This window comes from Cervus canadensis, chromosome 8 (assembly GCF_019320065.1).
Source record: "Cervus canadensis isolate Bull #8, Minnesota chromosome 8, ASM1932006v1, whole genome shotgun sequence".
Lineage (NCBI taxonomy): Eukaryota > Metazoa > Chordata > Mammalia > Artiodactyla > Cervidae > Cervus > Cervus canadensis.
The window spans coordinates 67,430,479-67,448,053 of record NC_057393.1 but is presented as its reverse complement, the minus strand read 5'-3'; the positions used below and the strand labels follow the sequence as shown (position 1 = coordinate 67,448,053).

The 17,575-nt window shown below is 50.6% G+C and overlaps 1 protein-coding gene across 1 annotated transcript in view; it reads left to right on the top strand.

Moving 5' to 3' along the window:
* Positions 1-17,575, top strand: part of COL13A1 (collagen type XIII alpha 1 chain) — a 150,334-nt gene that overhangs the window by 46,438 nt on the left and 86,321 nt on the right. The window contains 1 exon segment of the mRNA XM_043476738.1: positions 1,979-1,986. Within this exon segment, the coding sequence (XP_043332673.1) occupies positions 1,979-1,986 (8 nt within the window).

Below are 17,575 nucleotides of genomic sequence, written 5' to 3'. Positions count from 1 at the left end.
GATTCAGCAAGCATGTCTGTTCCCCTTCAACTCTGACTTGGAGGATTCCTCAGGTTCACAGAAGTGGGAGAATCAGCAGGTGGGCCTCCCTACCCCTAATCTGAAATCTGGACACCTTAAGGATTTCCCAGTGCACTTAGGACAAACACCAGGCACCTTACTCTGACCTCCAAGGTCCTTTGGGGTCTGGCCCCTGCTTGCCTTTCCTGACTCATCTCATGTCAACATCTCTCTTTTTTTTTTTTTTTCCTCCCAAAGCTCTAGGGCAGAGATGCTTAATAGAATTTTCCACAATGATGAAAATATTTTACACCTATGCTATCCAATACCGCAGAAGGCAATGGCACCCCACTCCAGTCCTCTTGCCTGGACAATCCCATGGACGGAGGAGCCTGGTAGGCTGCAGTCTTATGGGGTCGCTAGGAGTCAGACATGACTGAATGACTTCACTTTCACTTTTCACTTTCATGCATTGGAGAAGGAAATGGCAACCCACTCCAGTATTCTTGCCTGGAGAATCCCAGGGACGGGGGAGCCTGTTGGCTGCTCTATGGGGTTGCACAGGGTCGGACACGACTGAAGTGACTTAGCAGCAGCAGCAACAGCTATCCAATACAATAGATATTAGCTACATGTGGCTATAGAATACTTGAAATATGGTTAGTGAGACTGAGAACTGAATTATTTAATTTAATTTTAATGGCCACAGGTGACTAAAGGCTACCGAATTAGACATGGCAGCCCTAGCTACAAAGGCCTTTTTTCTGTTTCCTAGACACCCAAGTTTGTTCCTACCTTAGGGCCTTTGCACTTGCTACATGGCTTATATAGAATAATCATCATTTGGACCCTCTCACACTGGCTCCTTCTCATTTTTAAAGTTCCAGCTTCAGTATTATCTCCTCAGAAAGGCCTTCCTCCACCACCTAAGCTAAAGCATTTTCACATTTTCTCAAATTCCAGCCTCTCTTCATTACGTTACCATATTTTAACTTCTTCACAGCAGTTACCAATGCCTGGATTTTTCTCGTTTATTTCTGATTTTTGTTTGCTTATCGCTTACAACTAGAAAAAATAATAACAATGTAAAAATCTAACATTTACATACCACTTGCTGTATATTGGGTACTGGTTTAAGCACTTTACATATATGATCTCACTTAATTCTCACAGTGCCCCCATGTATCCATGAGGACTCTGAAGTCAGAAGTTGACTTGCCCAAGGTCTCATGCCAGGACTCTGTCTTGTTCACCTCTATAGCCCCAGCATCAGCTCAGGACAGTGCCTGACACAGAAAGTGAGGGCTCCATAAGTAACCATCGACTATGGGCTGGCTAGGACTCTCCTGGGCTGGTGTGAGCCCAGGGTGGTCTCCAGCCCTGGGTGTGGGGCAGCAGCCCTGCAGCTCTGTGGAACCACAGGCTGAAACAGTGGGCTGGAGATGAGGTCGTGGGTGTGGCCTACAGTCATACCCACCCAATCCTGGAGCCCCCAGTGGGCTGAGTGGGAGAGGAGTGGGGACTAGATGGGTGAAACTGGCAAACTTCTCCCGGGCAGTGAAGTGATGCTCTCAGCCAATGTGGACTCTTAGCAACTGAGGCTGGACGGGGCCGGGCTGGGGCCAGGCTGGGGCTGGGCCAGGGAATGGGGCTGAGCTGGGGCTGAAGCTGCTTAGCCTGTGTTTATTGTGCTTTCCTGGTGCCTCAGGCAGAAGGGGATCAGAGCTTTGGAGACCACCCAGCCTTTCCTTCCAAGAGAGCTCCCACGCCAGCCTGCCCCCCCATCCCGCCCCGTGGAAACCCTGGCCTCAGGCTGCCCAGCTGCAGGGGTGGGGTGGAGGGGCTGTGTATGGTGGGTAGAGGCTTCTCTGCTGTTTTTTCCTGGGAATCAGCACCTGATAAGATGGCCTGGGCTCCCAGGCTCCCCCGCCGCCGCCCCCTCTAAACAGCATCTTCTCTTAATTAAAAAGTCAGGCAGGGCCTCCTGTCAGGAAGCGACATTCCATAAGGAGGGGACACTGGTGACCACCAGAGAGGCTTCACCCTCCCCTTGATGCCATGTCCCCATTTCCTGTGGGCTCCGCATCCCACCCCCTCTCCACGTGCAACCCCCACCCCTGCAGGCAGGGCTTATGGACATGCAGGAACCTTGCAAGAGGAGCGTGAAAAGCAAGCGTAGACTCCATCGAGGCCTCTTTTCCACTGGGTGGCCTGGAGTGGGCTTCCCCACCTCCCAGCTGAGGGACAGCACTTTGAAAACTCTCAAGAGTTTATACACATGTGAGGTCAAAAGCAAGGGCAGAAAGTCAGAGTGGTATTCACACAAGGTTTCATATCAACCCAATAGTCTTGCTTCCTTAGCCTAAGAAAAGTTATCAAAAATGCTAAATGCACAAAGATATTCGTTGTAGCATAAAATATAAAAAACATAGAGACTTCCAGACCTAGTAGCCAGCAACTCTAGGCCAATCACAGTATATTGTGTAGTCATTTAAAAGACGTCATTTGGAAGGCAGCACAAATGTGGGAATGTGATTACCTTGTCGTGTTGAGTGAAAGAAGCAGGCATTCCCTATTGCGTGCTGGCTGGTTTCAGCCCTGCTTAGGTATACATGTGGATCAGAGGGAAGAAGGGAAAATGGAAACAGTTGTGTGTGAGCAGGGGGCTCGGGGGGTGATGCTTTTCTTTCACAAAATGTCCTTTAATGTTTCTGAAGAGCTGTTTTAACAATAAATAAATGCCAGAAAAACAAACCAAACTCTTTTTAGAAAGCAAAGCCAAATGCGGGATCCAAAGTGTTTTCACTCTTCTCAGCTCAGATGTTTGCAGTTCCTCGGCCCCTCTTCACCACAACCACCCCGCGGCCCCAACACAGACCCGTGAGATCACCCAGCTTGCTGTGCAAACCAGGCTGGCCCCCAAGCCTGTCTGGGTTGGGATATAAGACCACAGACAGAGCCCAACTTCATCCTTTCTCCTTCCTTCTGTCTCTTCTCCTATCACATGTTTAAAGCTCTTTCAGTTCAAAAGTTAGTGGTTTTCATCTATCTCTGTTTGCCACCAGACTCTGGTTAGAGCTTCTACATCCTCCATTTATGAGAGTTCTTTCCTGGCCAAGAATGGCAAATATGTTTGTTCATGGGGGCCAGCTGTGATTGACTGGTTGTGGCTGCCAAAAGTATGAGAAGCAGCATAGAGACAGATTAGTTATATCTGCCCTGGGCCCTGGATAGATGAGTAGTGGTATGTATCCCAGGTATTTTCTATCCCAGAGTAGTCTGGTACTACAAATAGGAGTTTGACATCTGGACTTTGACCTCAACCCTGCCAGTGCATCCCTGTAGAATCTTGGGTACCAAACAACTTTGTTCCATATATAAGGGATAGTGGGTGTGCCCAGTTCCTTAGGGAGGGTGCTGGTGTGGAAAGAGAATGGACTCTACAGTCTGATGGGCCCAGGAGAGAATCCTACCTCCATCATTTATTAGCTATTTGACCTTGGAAAATCTATTTCACCTTACTGAGCCCTGGAATTTTCATCTGGTAAATTAGAATGTATGCAGATATACTGTTGTTATGGGGATTAGAGATAGTGAGTAGGAAATGCCCAGTCTACTACCTGGCACACACTAGCTGTTATCCTGTTTGCAGGGTTTGATGGTACTGTCCAGGCAGGTGGCATGGAAGAAGGCCCATGCCGGAATGCCAGTCTGCTGCCCCTGAGACTATAAATTTCATTATGGCCAAATGGCCCACAGGGACGTCCTGTGGTGGTTCAGTGGTAAAGAATCTGCTGCCAATGCAGGAGATGTAAGAGACAAGGCTTCAATCCCTGGGTCGGGGAGATCCCCTGGAGGAGGAAATGGCAACCCACTCCAGTGTTCTTGCCTGGAAAATCTCATGGAGAGAGGAGCCTGGTGAGCTACAGTCCTTGGGTCGCAAAGAGTTGGACACTACTTACCAACTAACAACAACAAATGACCCACAATTAAATATGCTCACCTTAACCATGACCTTGTAGGCAGATGGCACAGGTGCTTGAGACATAGTTATTTGAGAGATAGAGACAAGCAGATTTTTCACTTGGTTATGCTATTTCTATAAGTTAAACACTCTGAATTTTGACCAAACATTAACATTTATTAATTGTTCATCACAGTGCATATTTTTAGTTGTGCTCAATTTAAAGTAAGATTTAAGAAAAGTAGATACCCAGGGCAATTAAGCATCTCACTAATTGTTAATTAATTTCAATCACTGTTCAATACAACCCTGCTTTACCTCCAAGCCTGAGTAAAACTCAGCTTTCTAAGTCACCTGCCACTCTGAGGCTTAGGACTTGTTCAGTGCTAGTCTTCAGTTCTGGGCTTCCACATCCAGCAAGAGAAGGGAGGCAAAAGTGGATGAGTGTAAACATGCCTGAAGTGGGCATAGCTAAACAATTCCACACTTTAATTAATTAATAAAGCTAACTCTTTTTTTATTATTTAATTAATAAAGCTAACTCTCAAACATAAGCTCAGTTTGCAAATACTATTAGGACACTGTTTCTTCACAGATTCCTAGCTCAATGACAGCCAATCGACTCACCCAGCCACCCATTCATGTCCTCAGCAATATGAGCACATATTCTGGGCTGTGGAATTGGAACATATCAGGTCTGGAAGGTTTCCAGAGGTTATGAATTGTGAATTAGCAGCTTGAAGACCAAATGCAGCTTTGTTTAGCTTGCAGAGTAGTAGTTGTTTGTTTTTTTTTTTAATTAGCATCAGCATTTAGAAATCAGAAGATTTTACATGAAATATCCAATTTGAGTTTTTCTTGCTTATTTCCAAGATCTGACACTAGTGTGTCTGCATCCCCTCCTGGCAGTACTTGGCTGGAACTGATAGGCAGCGACTCTATCCTAGGTGCACAAGCAAGCCTTTGGCACTTTGCCGCAGTCTCTACCACTCCCTCTTGTGCTACACCTGGCTTTCTTCATTCATTCATTGCCTGTCGTGCTTCTTGTAGGCTCTGGAGTTGGCAGCATCTAATCTTCCTCAACTTTTCTTAGAATAGTGACTAATGAATGAACGGTTGCACCCGTCAGAAATATTAGAGTCTAACAGAAAAGACAAAAAATAAAAACATGGAATTGGCATCCTCACATAGAAATGAGAACAATAGCTAACTAAATATTTTAAGAACTTTGAGAGAATTGTGCGTAGTACTCTGGGGTTGTAGTAAATCAAAGCCAACTGCCTGGAGGAGGTGCTGTGGCGCTGCGGTGTACATGCTGTGACCTCTGCTGGAGAACTCCGTGTGCCTTTTGGATGTGACAAAGGAACATCGCTTGCACAACTGCTGACTTCTTGGGAAAGACCCAAGGTGAGGGATGGGGGCGGGGCAGGAAGTAACTCTCCTTGGGAGAGCTGTCCAGAGCTTGTTGGAGGATCTCATGGCTTCTTGCCAGAGTCAGACAAGGGTGACAAGTTCAAGTGGGACTCTCGATCCTTATCAAAATACAGGTCAGAGCCAGCAGCATCTGATGGACACCCCAGCCCTGACTGATTGTCACCCTGACACTGCAGGGAATGTCTTGATAGAAAACCTCTCCCCATTCCCTGGCCTCACTGCCCCCATCTGTGCTCTAGCAGCCCAGCCCCTCTGCCCTGTGCGGGAGGCCACTCAGGAAACTGGCGGCCAGAGAACAATGCCTGCCCTTGGCCTCCGTCTGCAGAGCTGGGCCTGCAATCTCTGTCAGCAAGACCTGTCCCGAGATTTCCTCACTCAGGACTTCTGCTTCTGACCCCAACCTGGAAGTGTCCAAGGAAGCAAGAAAATGCGTAATTCGTCCTGAGGGTTCAATGCTGGTGACTTCACACTATTTCATTCACATGGTGGCCCAGCCCCGTCCATCCTGCTCTGCTCATCTCAGCTTACCCTGACCCCTGCCTGTTTGTTCTTTGCGGTTTCCAGGGTTTCAGGGACTCATCCGGGAGGCAGGGCAGCATGGAAACTAACAGCCTGGCTCCTGGGTCACCAGCTGTGACCCCACACAGGACATACTACCTCTCTGTGCCTCAGTTTTCTCATCTGTAAAATGAGGGTCACAAAGTTATCCATCTTATAATGTTTTTAAGAGCTGAATACGGTCATGTCCATAAAACACTAAGAACAGTGCCTGAAGCATGGGAAGAGTTCTCTGTGTTAGCCATACTTGTGGTTGGAATGGAGGAAGGCATCATACCCTTCTGGGACAGGAGGTCATTTTTTCCAAGTTCATAACCATAGTAATTATCATAGCTATCATTTACTATATATGCTTACTCTAAGCCAGGAATAGTGTTAAACTTTTTATCTGTATTCTTTCATTTACTCCTTGAAATCCAACAATGTAGATAATATGATTGGGCTTCCCTGGTGGCTCAGACGGTAAAGAATCCACCTGCCAATGCAGGAGACCTGAGTTCAATCTCTGGGTCAGGAAGATCCCCTGGAGAATGGAATGGCTACCCATTCCAATACCCTTGCATGGAGAATCCTGTGGACAGAGGAGCCTGGCAAGCTATAGTCTATGGAGTCACAAAGAGTCAGACACGACTGAGCAACTAGGCACACAGATAATATCATTACCCCCATTTTGTAGGAAAAGACACTGGAACTCAGAGAGGTTAAGCAACTTGCTGAAGGTCACACAGCCAGCAAGTAGCAAAGTTGGAATTTGAACCTGTGACCATTTGGCTCCAAAGCCCATGTTCTTACCCATGATTCTGGGCAGGAGCCCAGTTGGATAAGTGGAAAGTGCAAGTAGTCAACTTTCTGTCCCTCTGCTTCTAAATAAAGTGACAATGAAGTTATGAGACTGAGTGTGTGGGGCTGCCTTGGTTCCTGCTCAGACAGGCAGTGTCTCGGTGGGGTTAACAATCAGCCTTGAGTGGGGGTGCTTGAGGGCCCAACTTTAAGAGAGATGAGAGTGGTCTGAATGACCATGCAATCCTTAGAGGGACTGTTGTTTAGCCTCTTGGTCGTGTCCAACTCTTTTGAGACCCCATGTACTGTAGCCAGCCAGATTTCTCTGTCCATGGGATTTCCCAGCCAAGAATACTGGAGTGGGTAGCCATTTCCTTCTCCATCAAAGGGACTAGAAAGGACTTATTGCAGATTTTCATTCTCAGCAGTCTAGCTTTCTCGCCCCATCACCTAAGTCTTATTGACTTTTATTTGCTTTCACTGAAGCAATAAATATAGGTGTCGAAAAGGAAAGTTTTAGGGTATAACTGATTCCAAATGCCAGGCCCTTCACAGCTGTGTGACCTCGGATAAATTACTTAACTTCTCTGTGCCTCAAGAGACCCATCTGTAAAATGGAGCAGTGAGAGCTGAAACTGCTTGCCAGGGCTGTGCAGGCCAGTCAGTGACGTAACGCACAGCTCTGCCACTAAGGACATGGCAGAGCTGCCTGGGCCCCGGCTCTATGGCCATAAGCCACTGGTGTGACTTCTGCCTCAGTTTCCTCCTCTGATGGGTGTGGATAATAGTAGCGTCACTTTGCAGGGCTGTCGTGAAGAGTAGATGAGATGATGTAAAACATGCTTGGCTCTTGATGGAGGTTGCTGAGTCCTTACTAAAATATTAGTATTTATAACCATGATGAGACAAAACTCAGGATACCAGCCCCATAAAGGGTTGTCAATAACTGTGATTTTAATATTAAAAAAGTTCATCCTTGGAAGCTATAGGCCTTGTTGTAAAGGCAAAACCTAAGAAACCTATGACCTCTCCTGGGCCTCCGGGGAGGGGGGCGGGTAATGTCCCATTGTGGGTCTGACCAGGGTCTCGAACCCTCACCGACCCGACCCTCCCCACCTCCAGCAGCTGCCTGGTAGGGCTCGGCCAACAGAGCTGTGACGTTTGAGCTGCCCAGGGCAGGGCCTGTCACAGGAACATCGGACACAGTGGCCAGATCTGGTGACAGGAAGAAGGTCTGGGGTCAGAGGGGTGATGCATCGGAGGCTTATCCTCCTGCAGGACCAACGTGACAAGCGAAGGGACAAAGAAAGCCCCAGTTCAGGGCTCAAGTGCAGGGGGATAGGAAGAGAGAGGCAGTCAAGGGTCTTATTAAGACCACTGCCCTTCCCCGGGCAGTCACTGGTCATTGGCTCAAGTCTGCAGGTGAGCGGGCTGTCCAGGGGCTGGAGCCAGAGGGGGAGACCCGAGTTCACTAGGCAACACTTCTCCTGCCTGAACCCCAGACCCCCGCCCATTAAATGGGGCCGCTGATACCTGCTGCAACCTTTCAGAGCTATTTTGTGGGTCAAATGAGGAAAGGTAAAACAGGAACCTTGAGAGGGCAGAGGGCTATGTGTCCATGGACCAGCCAAGTCCAGGCTCATGGCACCCAAGGCAGGAGCTCACTGGGGAGTGGGCACCCAGGTAGGTGGGGGCCCCAAGGGAGAGAGGAGAGCATCCCTCCAAGACCCAAAGCAAACCTGGTTCTAATCTGGATGAAAGTCAGGGTCCAGCACCTGAAATCAGGGGGACAGCTGCAGTCTGACTCTGGGGGGTCCCTGGTTTCCGTCTGCAGGAAGAAGTTGGCAGATGCTCAAGCAGAGGGACAGAGTGTCCAGGTGTCACTTGTGGGGGGGCCCTCCTGAGCTAGAGGAGCCCCCGGGAACAGGGGCGGTGTCTGACTTTCACCGTGTCCAGCACAGCAGCCCACAGGCAGCCGGTGCTGAGCAGGTGTTTATGCTCACTCATGCGGTGAGCATGCAGGGGACACCCCTCATGTGTACAAAGATGCGGCTGTCTTCTCCCTCCTCATACTGCGCTCAGTTTTGCTCTCAAGCCCCTTCCTCTGCTGAGGGTGAGAGAAATAACCCAGAGAAACTCAGCCACGTCCTGCTTAATACTTAGCCCTCTAGGCTCATCGCTTGGTCAGTTCAGGACACCAGCCCTGCTTTCTCATCCTCCCAATGTTACAGCTGTCATGGTGCTGGGGAGGGGATGCAGGTGTGGCCTGTGGACATCTTTGATCAGAGCCATTGTCCATTCTGCAGGGGCTCGTGCAGCCCTCTGTCCCCTGGGTAGAGCCCCTGAAGCCAGGTCCCCACACCCAGCCTTCTCCTCCTTGTCTGTGGCCTCCTGCAAGCCCGCAGCCCTTGGGGCCACTTCCTGGAGCCCCAGGGCTGCTTCCTCATCCCTAGGCACGTGGGGGTCTGGGGTGGTGGGAGCTGCAGTAGTGGAAGAGGATGTCCAACCCCTCAGTGTCCTTGGCTGTGGGCTTCCTCTTTGACTGTACAGACTGGCCAACCCGCAACCAGAGCCATCTTCTTGAGAGTTCTTGACCCCAGACACTTACCCTCACCCATTCCCAGTCAGTCCTGGGATTAGCTTCCCTGGAGACACCAGGGCTATGTGAAGAGTGGGTAGAGACTAGAATAAAATCGAGGTTCTGTAGGAAGGAGGAAGGGAGAACGAATGCTAGGGAGACAAGGAGAGACTCTGCTACCCAGGCACCCCTCCCACACACATCCAGGGCAGGGCACCTGAGCCTCCCCCATCCCACCACCTCTGCCTGTCCCCAGGCCCTTCCCAAAGAAGATGGGGAGCAAGGTCAAGGAAGGGGGACAACGTCCATGGTGAAGGGGGGGATGTTGCCAAGGGCAGAGGGGTCCAGGAGCCATCAGAGCTGGCCCCAGGCCCCATCATGTGTCTGCAGGAAGACGGCCACTCAAGTTGCCCTCTGGTGAGATGTAGCAGCAGTAGGTCGTCCGGGGACCTCCTGGGACTAGGACATGAATCAAACTGGAGGGGATCTTACTGGCTCCTGTCCCTTTTCTGCTCACCCCTCCCAGTCCCTCTGCCAGTCTTGATAATTGGATGGAGAAAGGGCTGCAATTGATGTTAGTTCCTACCCCTGGCATGAGGTATGGCTGGGGAGTCCAGGGTACCCAGCCTCACTACTCTGCTGCCCCTCAAGGCTAGCCCAGCCCTCCCTGATTAGTCAGAAAATAATCCCCATGCTTCCCTACTTGATTTCCTGTGTCTCACCCGCCAGATGGCTCTAGTTCCAAGATGACTAATGGATTTCATCTCACGTGCCAGCTTCTGCTGATTGATAGTAGCCATGTTGGAAAAAATTATGAAGCCTTGCCTAGGCTCACTGGGGGAAGACTAGCTGTGATTGATTAGCAATGTCTGCCATGAGTGCAGAAATAGAGAGTGTGGTACGTGTGATTTTAGCTCACTCCTCTCAGGACCTGTTGCTGTTCATCAGCCCGAGCTGGAAAGGTCTGGAGATGCCTTGTGGCTGACATCATCATGGGACAGATCAGAGCCGCAGTGTGCTGGAACATGGTTAACAGTTGGCTCTTGGGTCAGGGTGAGGCTGCTTTGTAGTTTTTGCCAATTTCTGTGGTGTGAATACTCCTACTGTGGTTGATTTCTAGCTGCCAATGTGAAGTCACTGAATGCAGAGTTGGGAAGAGATGAGCATGACCAGCCCTCACAAGATACCATCTGAGTACTTACATATTTTTTCTAAAAACTGTAAAGCCTGCCACCTCTCAAAGCTCTGCCAGTGGTGGGCTGCTCCAGGAAGGGCACTAGACTAGAACTCAGGATCCCTTATCAGCCGTGAACCATAGGTGACTCACATCCTTTCTAAGCCTCAGTTTCCAGATCTATAAAATGAGACCTGGGTTGTGGTGAAGCTCAGTGAGCTAAGACACAGGGTTCTTAGCATCAGTTCACTAAGCATGGTTCGTCAGACATGCTTCCAGGGCTCCAAATCCAGATGCTCTGCTCAGAAATTTACAGCGACCATCCCTGAAAAGCCAGTATCCCCACTGTGGGGTTGCACAGGAGAAGGGCTTCCTGTTTTCTCTGATGTCAGTCTCCAAGGGCAGAGGCTGCCTCATTTCAGTTTCCCTTAATAGGCCATCACACCTGTCACTGACCAAGTTCTCTCAGTAGTTTTTGAGCTACTCGTGTTTCCGTTTGCCAGCACTCCTTAATGCGGAGGTTGCTTCATCATTTCCGCTCCATGTGTGTGTCCTCTTCAAGCTTGGGAGCCCCATGGTCCTAAGAGGCTGTGCCACGCTGTGTTCATGCCACAGTAGTGTTCTGCATGCCTGCATGTTGAGGACCAGCTCAGGAATGCATGACTCTGTGACCATAAATACATACTCTTGGGACCTCAGCTTTTCTACCTGTGGAATGGGAATAATAATAATAATAGCTACTTTCCTCATTCATTGGGAGGTATGTAAAATTGTTTGCGTAGTGTCAGGCACAGAATAATTGCTCAATAAATGAATTGTCATTTGTCCTAGCAAGGTCTTGAGTGGAGGGAGAATGGGCTAACACATAGAAGATCCTCAAAGTTGGCAAACCACAGGTAGAGTGAGGACCAGGGCCTCAACCTAGGAGCACAGGCAGGACTACAGGCACGTGGGAAACCTGGAGACAGGACTTCTTCTCTTAGTCCATGCTGGATTCCTCACTTTTGACACTTTTGACATTTGGAGTCAGATAATGGTTTATTATAGGCAACTTCCCTGTGCCTTGTAGGGTGTTTAATGGTACCCCTGACCTCTATCCACTAGAAACCAGAAGCAGCCTCCCAGTAGTAACAGTCAAAAATGTCTTCAGGACGGAGAATGTTCGTTCCCTCTCAACGCGCACATGAACGCCACCAACCACGCCATCGTGCAGACCCTGGTTCACCTCATGAACCCCGAGTACGTCCCCAAACCGTGCTGTGCGCCCACGAAACTCAACGCCATCTCGGTGCTCTACTTTGACGACAACTCCAACGTCATCCTGAAGAAGTACAGGAACATGGTCGTCCGAGCCTGCGGCTGCCACTGACTCGGGGTGAGCGGCTGGGGACGCCGTGCGCGCTGCCTGGACTCCCGGGTCACGTCTGCCTTGAGAAGCCCACGGAGGCCCCCGGGACGCAGGGGGCGACCCCGCCGCCACCTTGGGCTGTGGCGGCGGCCTCTCCGCCTGACGCAGGTCTGAAGGGACCCCGTCCACCCCTTGCTCACACCGTGACCGTTATGAGTAGCCGTCGGGCTCTAGGAAGCGGTGCTCGAGCGTCTGTGGTCTGCAAACGTAATTGGGAAGGGTTCCCCTCTGCACCCTCCCCAAACCCACCGAAACCCACCGAAACCAGTTACTGCTTTAGATCCAAGCTCCTTGTGGTTTTAGAGAGTAAATAGGGAAAATAATCTTGAAGTAAAAGTCTTCTTTGGCTCAAAAAAAAAAAAAAAAAAATGTCTTCAGATATTGCCAACTATTCCGTGAGGGACAAAATCCACCCCGATTAAGAATCCCTGTTCTAGCAGACAGAGCGAGACCGGCTCTGTAGTTAGTCACCCAGGTCCTAGGAGAGCCTGGGATGCAGAGCATCTGTCCTGGCAGGATGGGTGGGCCGGCACGTGGCGGAGACAAGTGGCAGGTGGTCAGCTGCAGGCAGCCTGGCAGCAAGCACCAGGCGGCATGGGTTGGGGCTAGGACCCCAGCTGCTAGGAGCCCAGCAGTCAAACAGGGTCAGATCACAGCTCATATGACGTTGAACTCGGGCACGCTCTGCGGCCCTTTTCTTCTCTATTCAGGATCAGGACTGGATCCAAGGTCTGGATGGGGCAGAGCCTTCTATGTTTTGGGGTGGGGGGGGTGTTGGGGAGGAGGGTTAGTAGAAGGGGAGGGCTAGTGAGGAAGGGAGGAGGAGGGGCCTTACCTGCCCAAATTAGAAGGCTGCCCCTTCCAGCCCTGGTGACCTTCATGACCTCCAGTCTGGAAAGCACAGTCTTCCAGGAAAGAGAGACCAGGTTCAAATCCAGGCTCTGCTACATGGAAATTAAGCCTAAAAAATAACAGATGCTGCCATTTAAGACAGGGAGACCACCTTAGGCAGGTTGCTTAACCTCGAAGCCTCAGGTTCTTCATCTGTGAAATGAGGATAATGCCAACCTCATGTGGTTGTTCTAAGGATTGAACGTGCTGTTATAAGGACTGTGTTTAGCATTATGTCTGCAACATCATAGCCACTCAGAAAATGTTGATTGAGTGAGTGAGTGAATCCTCCTACAGCAAACCTACCTCTCTTAAATCCTTTTGTTCATTTTAGTTCTCTTCTCTGGAATCTCTCCAGCTCTCTGACATAGGAAACTCTTGATTTCTCAACAGGAGGAAATGAGTTATTCATATCTGTGTCACTAGCGCATCAGGCCTGGTAGATATTAGGTAATTAAAAAATGAAGTTTTCCTTCCTCACAGGCAACGACTGTGCCTTATTCATCTTTATAGAGCCATAGCCAAGCACAGCTTACAATATACTGTAGGCTTTTGTTAAATGTTTGCTGAGTGAATAAATGAGCATGCTAAAAATGGTTGAAAAAAAGGTGTGACATAGAGCACTACCCTGATTCTTTACTGGAGTCCATCCCTACGTGCCCCTTCAGGAGGAACATGACTGTCTTGGTTGGAGGAGATCAGCCAATCCCTAGGAAGGGCAAGTGTGGCCTCACTGAGGTGGTGAGTGAGAAAATCGACTACACAGGCCATGAGAGGCAGTGTGGCCTGGTAGGAAACCTCCCGGATGGGGGGTCAGGAGACCTGGGTTCTGGACCCATCCCTGACACCCATCCACGTGGTGACCATGCATGGCCACTCCCCCCTCCCCGGGTTCCGCTTCTTCATTTGTACAATGGGGACTTGGCCATGCCTTGGGGTGACTCTTATGGTGCTTGGCCAGGGTGACCAGTCAACTATGCCTGAGCATGGCCAAGTGACCCACATGGGAGACCCACCAGTGCCATCAAGGCATGGCTGATTTCACAAAGCCCTCGGCTCCCAAGCTGCTTGGGAGCTGCGGGGCATTGAGCATGGTGCTAGGTGAAGCATGCTCTCTGAAATCCAGAGCTCTGATGGAAGCTGGCAGGGGTAGGGCTGCAGTTAGATTTTCCAAGGGGCCTACAGATTTTCCAGGGGGACCCTCGAGGATTATCCTTAACAAGGGAAAAACTGTTAATGATAGAGTCTTTTTTGGTAAGTCCTCTATCCCTCTTCCCCTTCCTAAGGCACAGAATCAACTGACAAACACAGGCTTTTTCCATTCTGAAGTCTGTGTGAGTGGCACATGGGGGAACGCTAGCCTGGAAGAGCTTGACAGAACCACATTCCCTTGCATCAGAAAAGCGACCCATAAAAGAGAGATGAGAGGGTGGGGACCAGAGAGAGGAGCCAGAGGCTGAACACAGTGGGCATCCGGGGAGAGGACGGAAGCGGTCTGTGGGCAATTTGGGCGTGAGGTGGATTGCTTTTTTCTTTTTACTTTATTTTTAATTGAAGAGTAATTGCTTTACAATATTGTGTTGGTTTCTGCCATACATCAACCCAAATGGGCCATAGGTATATATGGATTGCTTTTTGAGTAAAAGGCGTGAATGAGGAGACAGGAGCTCCACCGGTTACTATCAGCTTGATCTTGGGGGTTTTGTGCTGTGCCTCAGTTTCCTTATCTACAAGATGGGTATAACAGAATCTACTCTGTAGTGGGAAACACTTAGAATTGTGCCCAGCATGTCGTAAGGACCATAGCGGTAGGTGCAGCGGTGGTGGTGGTGGCGGTAATGTAAAAACCCTTGAAATCAGCAGTAGAATTTATATTACTCGGCAGGACCCAGCAAACCTCTCCTCTGGGTGGGAGCTAAGTGCCAAGTCTCGGGTTGGCTTACCGACTGCATCTGGTGACAGTTGCATGGCTAAGACCACTAAGAGCAGACAGCACCATCGCCGGGGCTCTGCTGTGTCACCAGGGACGCCGCCCCCAAAGCCTGCACCCTGGGAGCCTGGCGGGTGCAGGGCATCTGCTCTCCATGTGGCTCAAACCATCCCCAGATTGCCGTGGACTGAACTTTGTCACCCGCCTGTTTCTCACGAGGACACTTCCCCGGGCCAAGAGGCACAGACTTTCCAGCTGGGCTGGGCCCCTTTTGCTAGTGCACTCAGGGGATATTTTCAGATTCTGGGTGACGTTCCCCTGCCCCTCCATCTAATAGGTCCCAGACCTCCCTCCTTCTTGCTCTTCTAAAGCCTCACTGCCGGCCTGCCTGGGGCCTCCTCACCCGGGAACTACCCCTCTTGACTCTTTTTTTTTTTTCTTAAAAAAAAAAAATTCTGTTCCCTTTAATGTGATGGCTTGACAGAGGCCAGTATGAAAGAGGCTGTTTCCTCCTGGAAGGGAACCAGGATGGAGAAGCAGGCAGATGAAGGCAGAGAGAAGGAAGCTGGCTTTGGGAACACGAGGAGCCAGGGGAAATATAAGGAGTCTTTATTGGCCAAGCATAAAAGAAGCGACAGGAGTCGCAGCTGTGTTAACGTGGCCAGGTCACCAGGGGCTAGGCAGACGCACAGGGCCCAGCCGGGAATCCCACGGGCCCTGGGCTCTGGTGAATCATGTTTGCAGAGATGCCTTTCAGTTCGCTATCTCTCGGCTGCTGCTTTTTTCTCTCCCTTACCTCCCTACCCATCCTCCTGCCCCGTTTGCGGAACATTTGAATTTGTAATTCTCAGCTCTTGTCGGTAATGAGATAGGGCTCTTGCTGAGGCCTGTGGGAGAGAGGAGGGGGGAGGTGGCCACAAGGAGGAGGAAAGAAAGGAGGGAGGCTGAAGGGAGGGTGGGGCCGGGGCACAGAGGTGGGCGGTGAGAAAGAGGGAGTGGGCAGTGGACCCAGGAGGGCAGAAAGCCTGACTCAGAGCTTACCAGAAACCAGGACAGGCCTGATAGCCATCAGGCGGGGAACTCAGGGAAAAACCTCCTTTGGCTCCTGCCGCTCCTGCCTGTTTTCCGTTGCATTCCGTGCGAGCATGCTGATGAGACAGCGGGCGTGCTGATGAGCGCGATCTCCAGGTTCTGTAACACTCTGACCGTTGTCAAAGTGCCTTGGTGCCCAGCACCCCACATTTAGCAATGCCACCAAGAGCCCAGACTGGAGCAGGTCCCTCAGAGCCTGTTTTCTAGGGTGGGCAGCTGAGGTATGCACTGGAAGTTAGGGCCCCAACCCAGCTCCACCTGGGGCCCAGACCTCTGGATTTCTCATCCAGTGATCAAAATACAGAGGTGAAATAAAGGGGGAAGAGATTAGATTGGTGAAAGTGGGCCAGGAAAATGCAAACTTCGGAGACCAGCTGGAAACCCCACAGCTGAAAAATTCTTGGACGCTCCTTCTAAGGCAGCCCTTATGGCGGTGACACTGACCCTGGCATTTTCTCTCTCTCTTTCAGGGCCTCCTGTAAGTACTCCTGTGAAGTCTGGTCTCCAATGTCCAAAAGGCCTTGCTCTCTGCTGGTAACCGGGCCCGGGGTGGGGGGGTCTGAGCTCCTTATGCTCTGCACTGAAGTCTGCAGGGTCCCCCAGAAGGTTGACATGGCCATCACTTTGCTTCCCATCCACCTCTGCAGCCCCCAGGGCCAAACAGAGGTTGTGACTGGGGTAACCTGTCCCTGAATATAATCTGAAAGGCTGGCTTGCCCCCTTGTTAGCCTGCTCCTTTGTCCTCCGAAGAGACAAGTGGAGTCAAAGGAGCCCCAGGTGTTAGAAGAAAGAGGTCATCTCTACTCAGGTCTGGGTCCTTGAAAGATCTCCTGCCCTTTCAGGAAACAGGTCGGTGAGTGGCTCTAAGTATGGACCGCTCCTAGAATGTGGTCTTCGCCCCTCTGTGTGGGCAGCTCCACCTGGCCAAGTCACTTCAGGCAGGTGGTGGCTGTTGGTGGTGGTGTTTTTATGTAAGAGAGTGGTGTCAGCGGGTTAGATTGGGAAGCAACACAATGTCGAGGCAGCCAGTTGGTCTCCTTCTCCTGGTGTTGCCCTAGAGTCCAGGGCAGGGCGGGGGAGCCGAGCCATTTCCAGAGAACCTGAGAAGAGCCTGAGGAGACTGTCTCCCCGAAGTAATGGATCCAGAGAACAGGAGCATGTCTTCTGAGGACAGCATTTGATACCCCAACAAAAGGCCCAGAGGTCACCCCCCGGGGAGCTGGGGATTGGAGTTGAAAGGGCCGAGCCCTCCGCATCAGATCTTTCTCAAGGATCCTGAAAGCCTATATCACCAGCCCTTCCTCGGAGAAGTCATTTCCATAGCTGTTGTCTTGATCTGAACCGTGGAGAGCGGCTACCCTGTTTGTAATGAGACCATGATGTTCCGTTCCATCCGTGTTCTGAAAGGCACATTGAACCCAGCCTGACAATACCGCCCAGCTTGCTCGTTGCTCACTTAGAGAGAGAGGAAAATCTTGTCATTCCCTGAGAGGAGGAGGGTTGATTTATCATGCATGTTTTGGATGTCAGACCTCAATTCCTGTCATCAATCTTCCAAAATAAACTCTGCATAGGAAACTTCGACAGACCACCTGCTGGAAATGGGCTGCTTTTCCCTTTCTTTTCAGACAAAGCCAGAAAGAGTCCTCACCTCCCCCACTCCAGGGACCTCCCCCCAAATACCTGGTCCCCACAGCCAGGCTTCCTGGCTAACCCGAGTCAGCGCTGGGTCCCTGCCTGACTTGGGGGCTGTGCTCCCCAGGAAC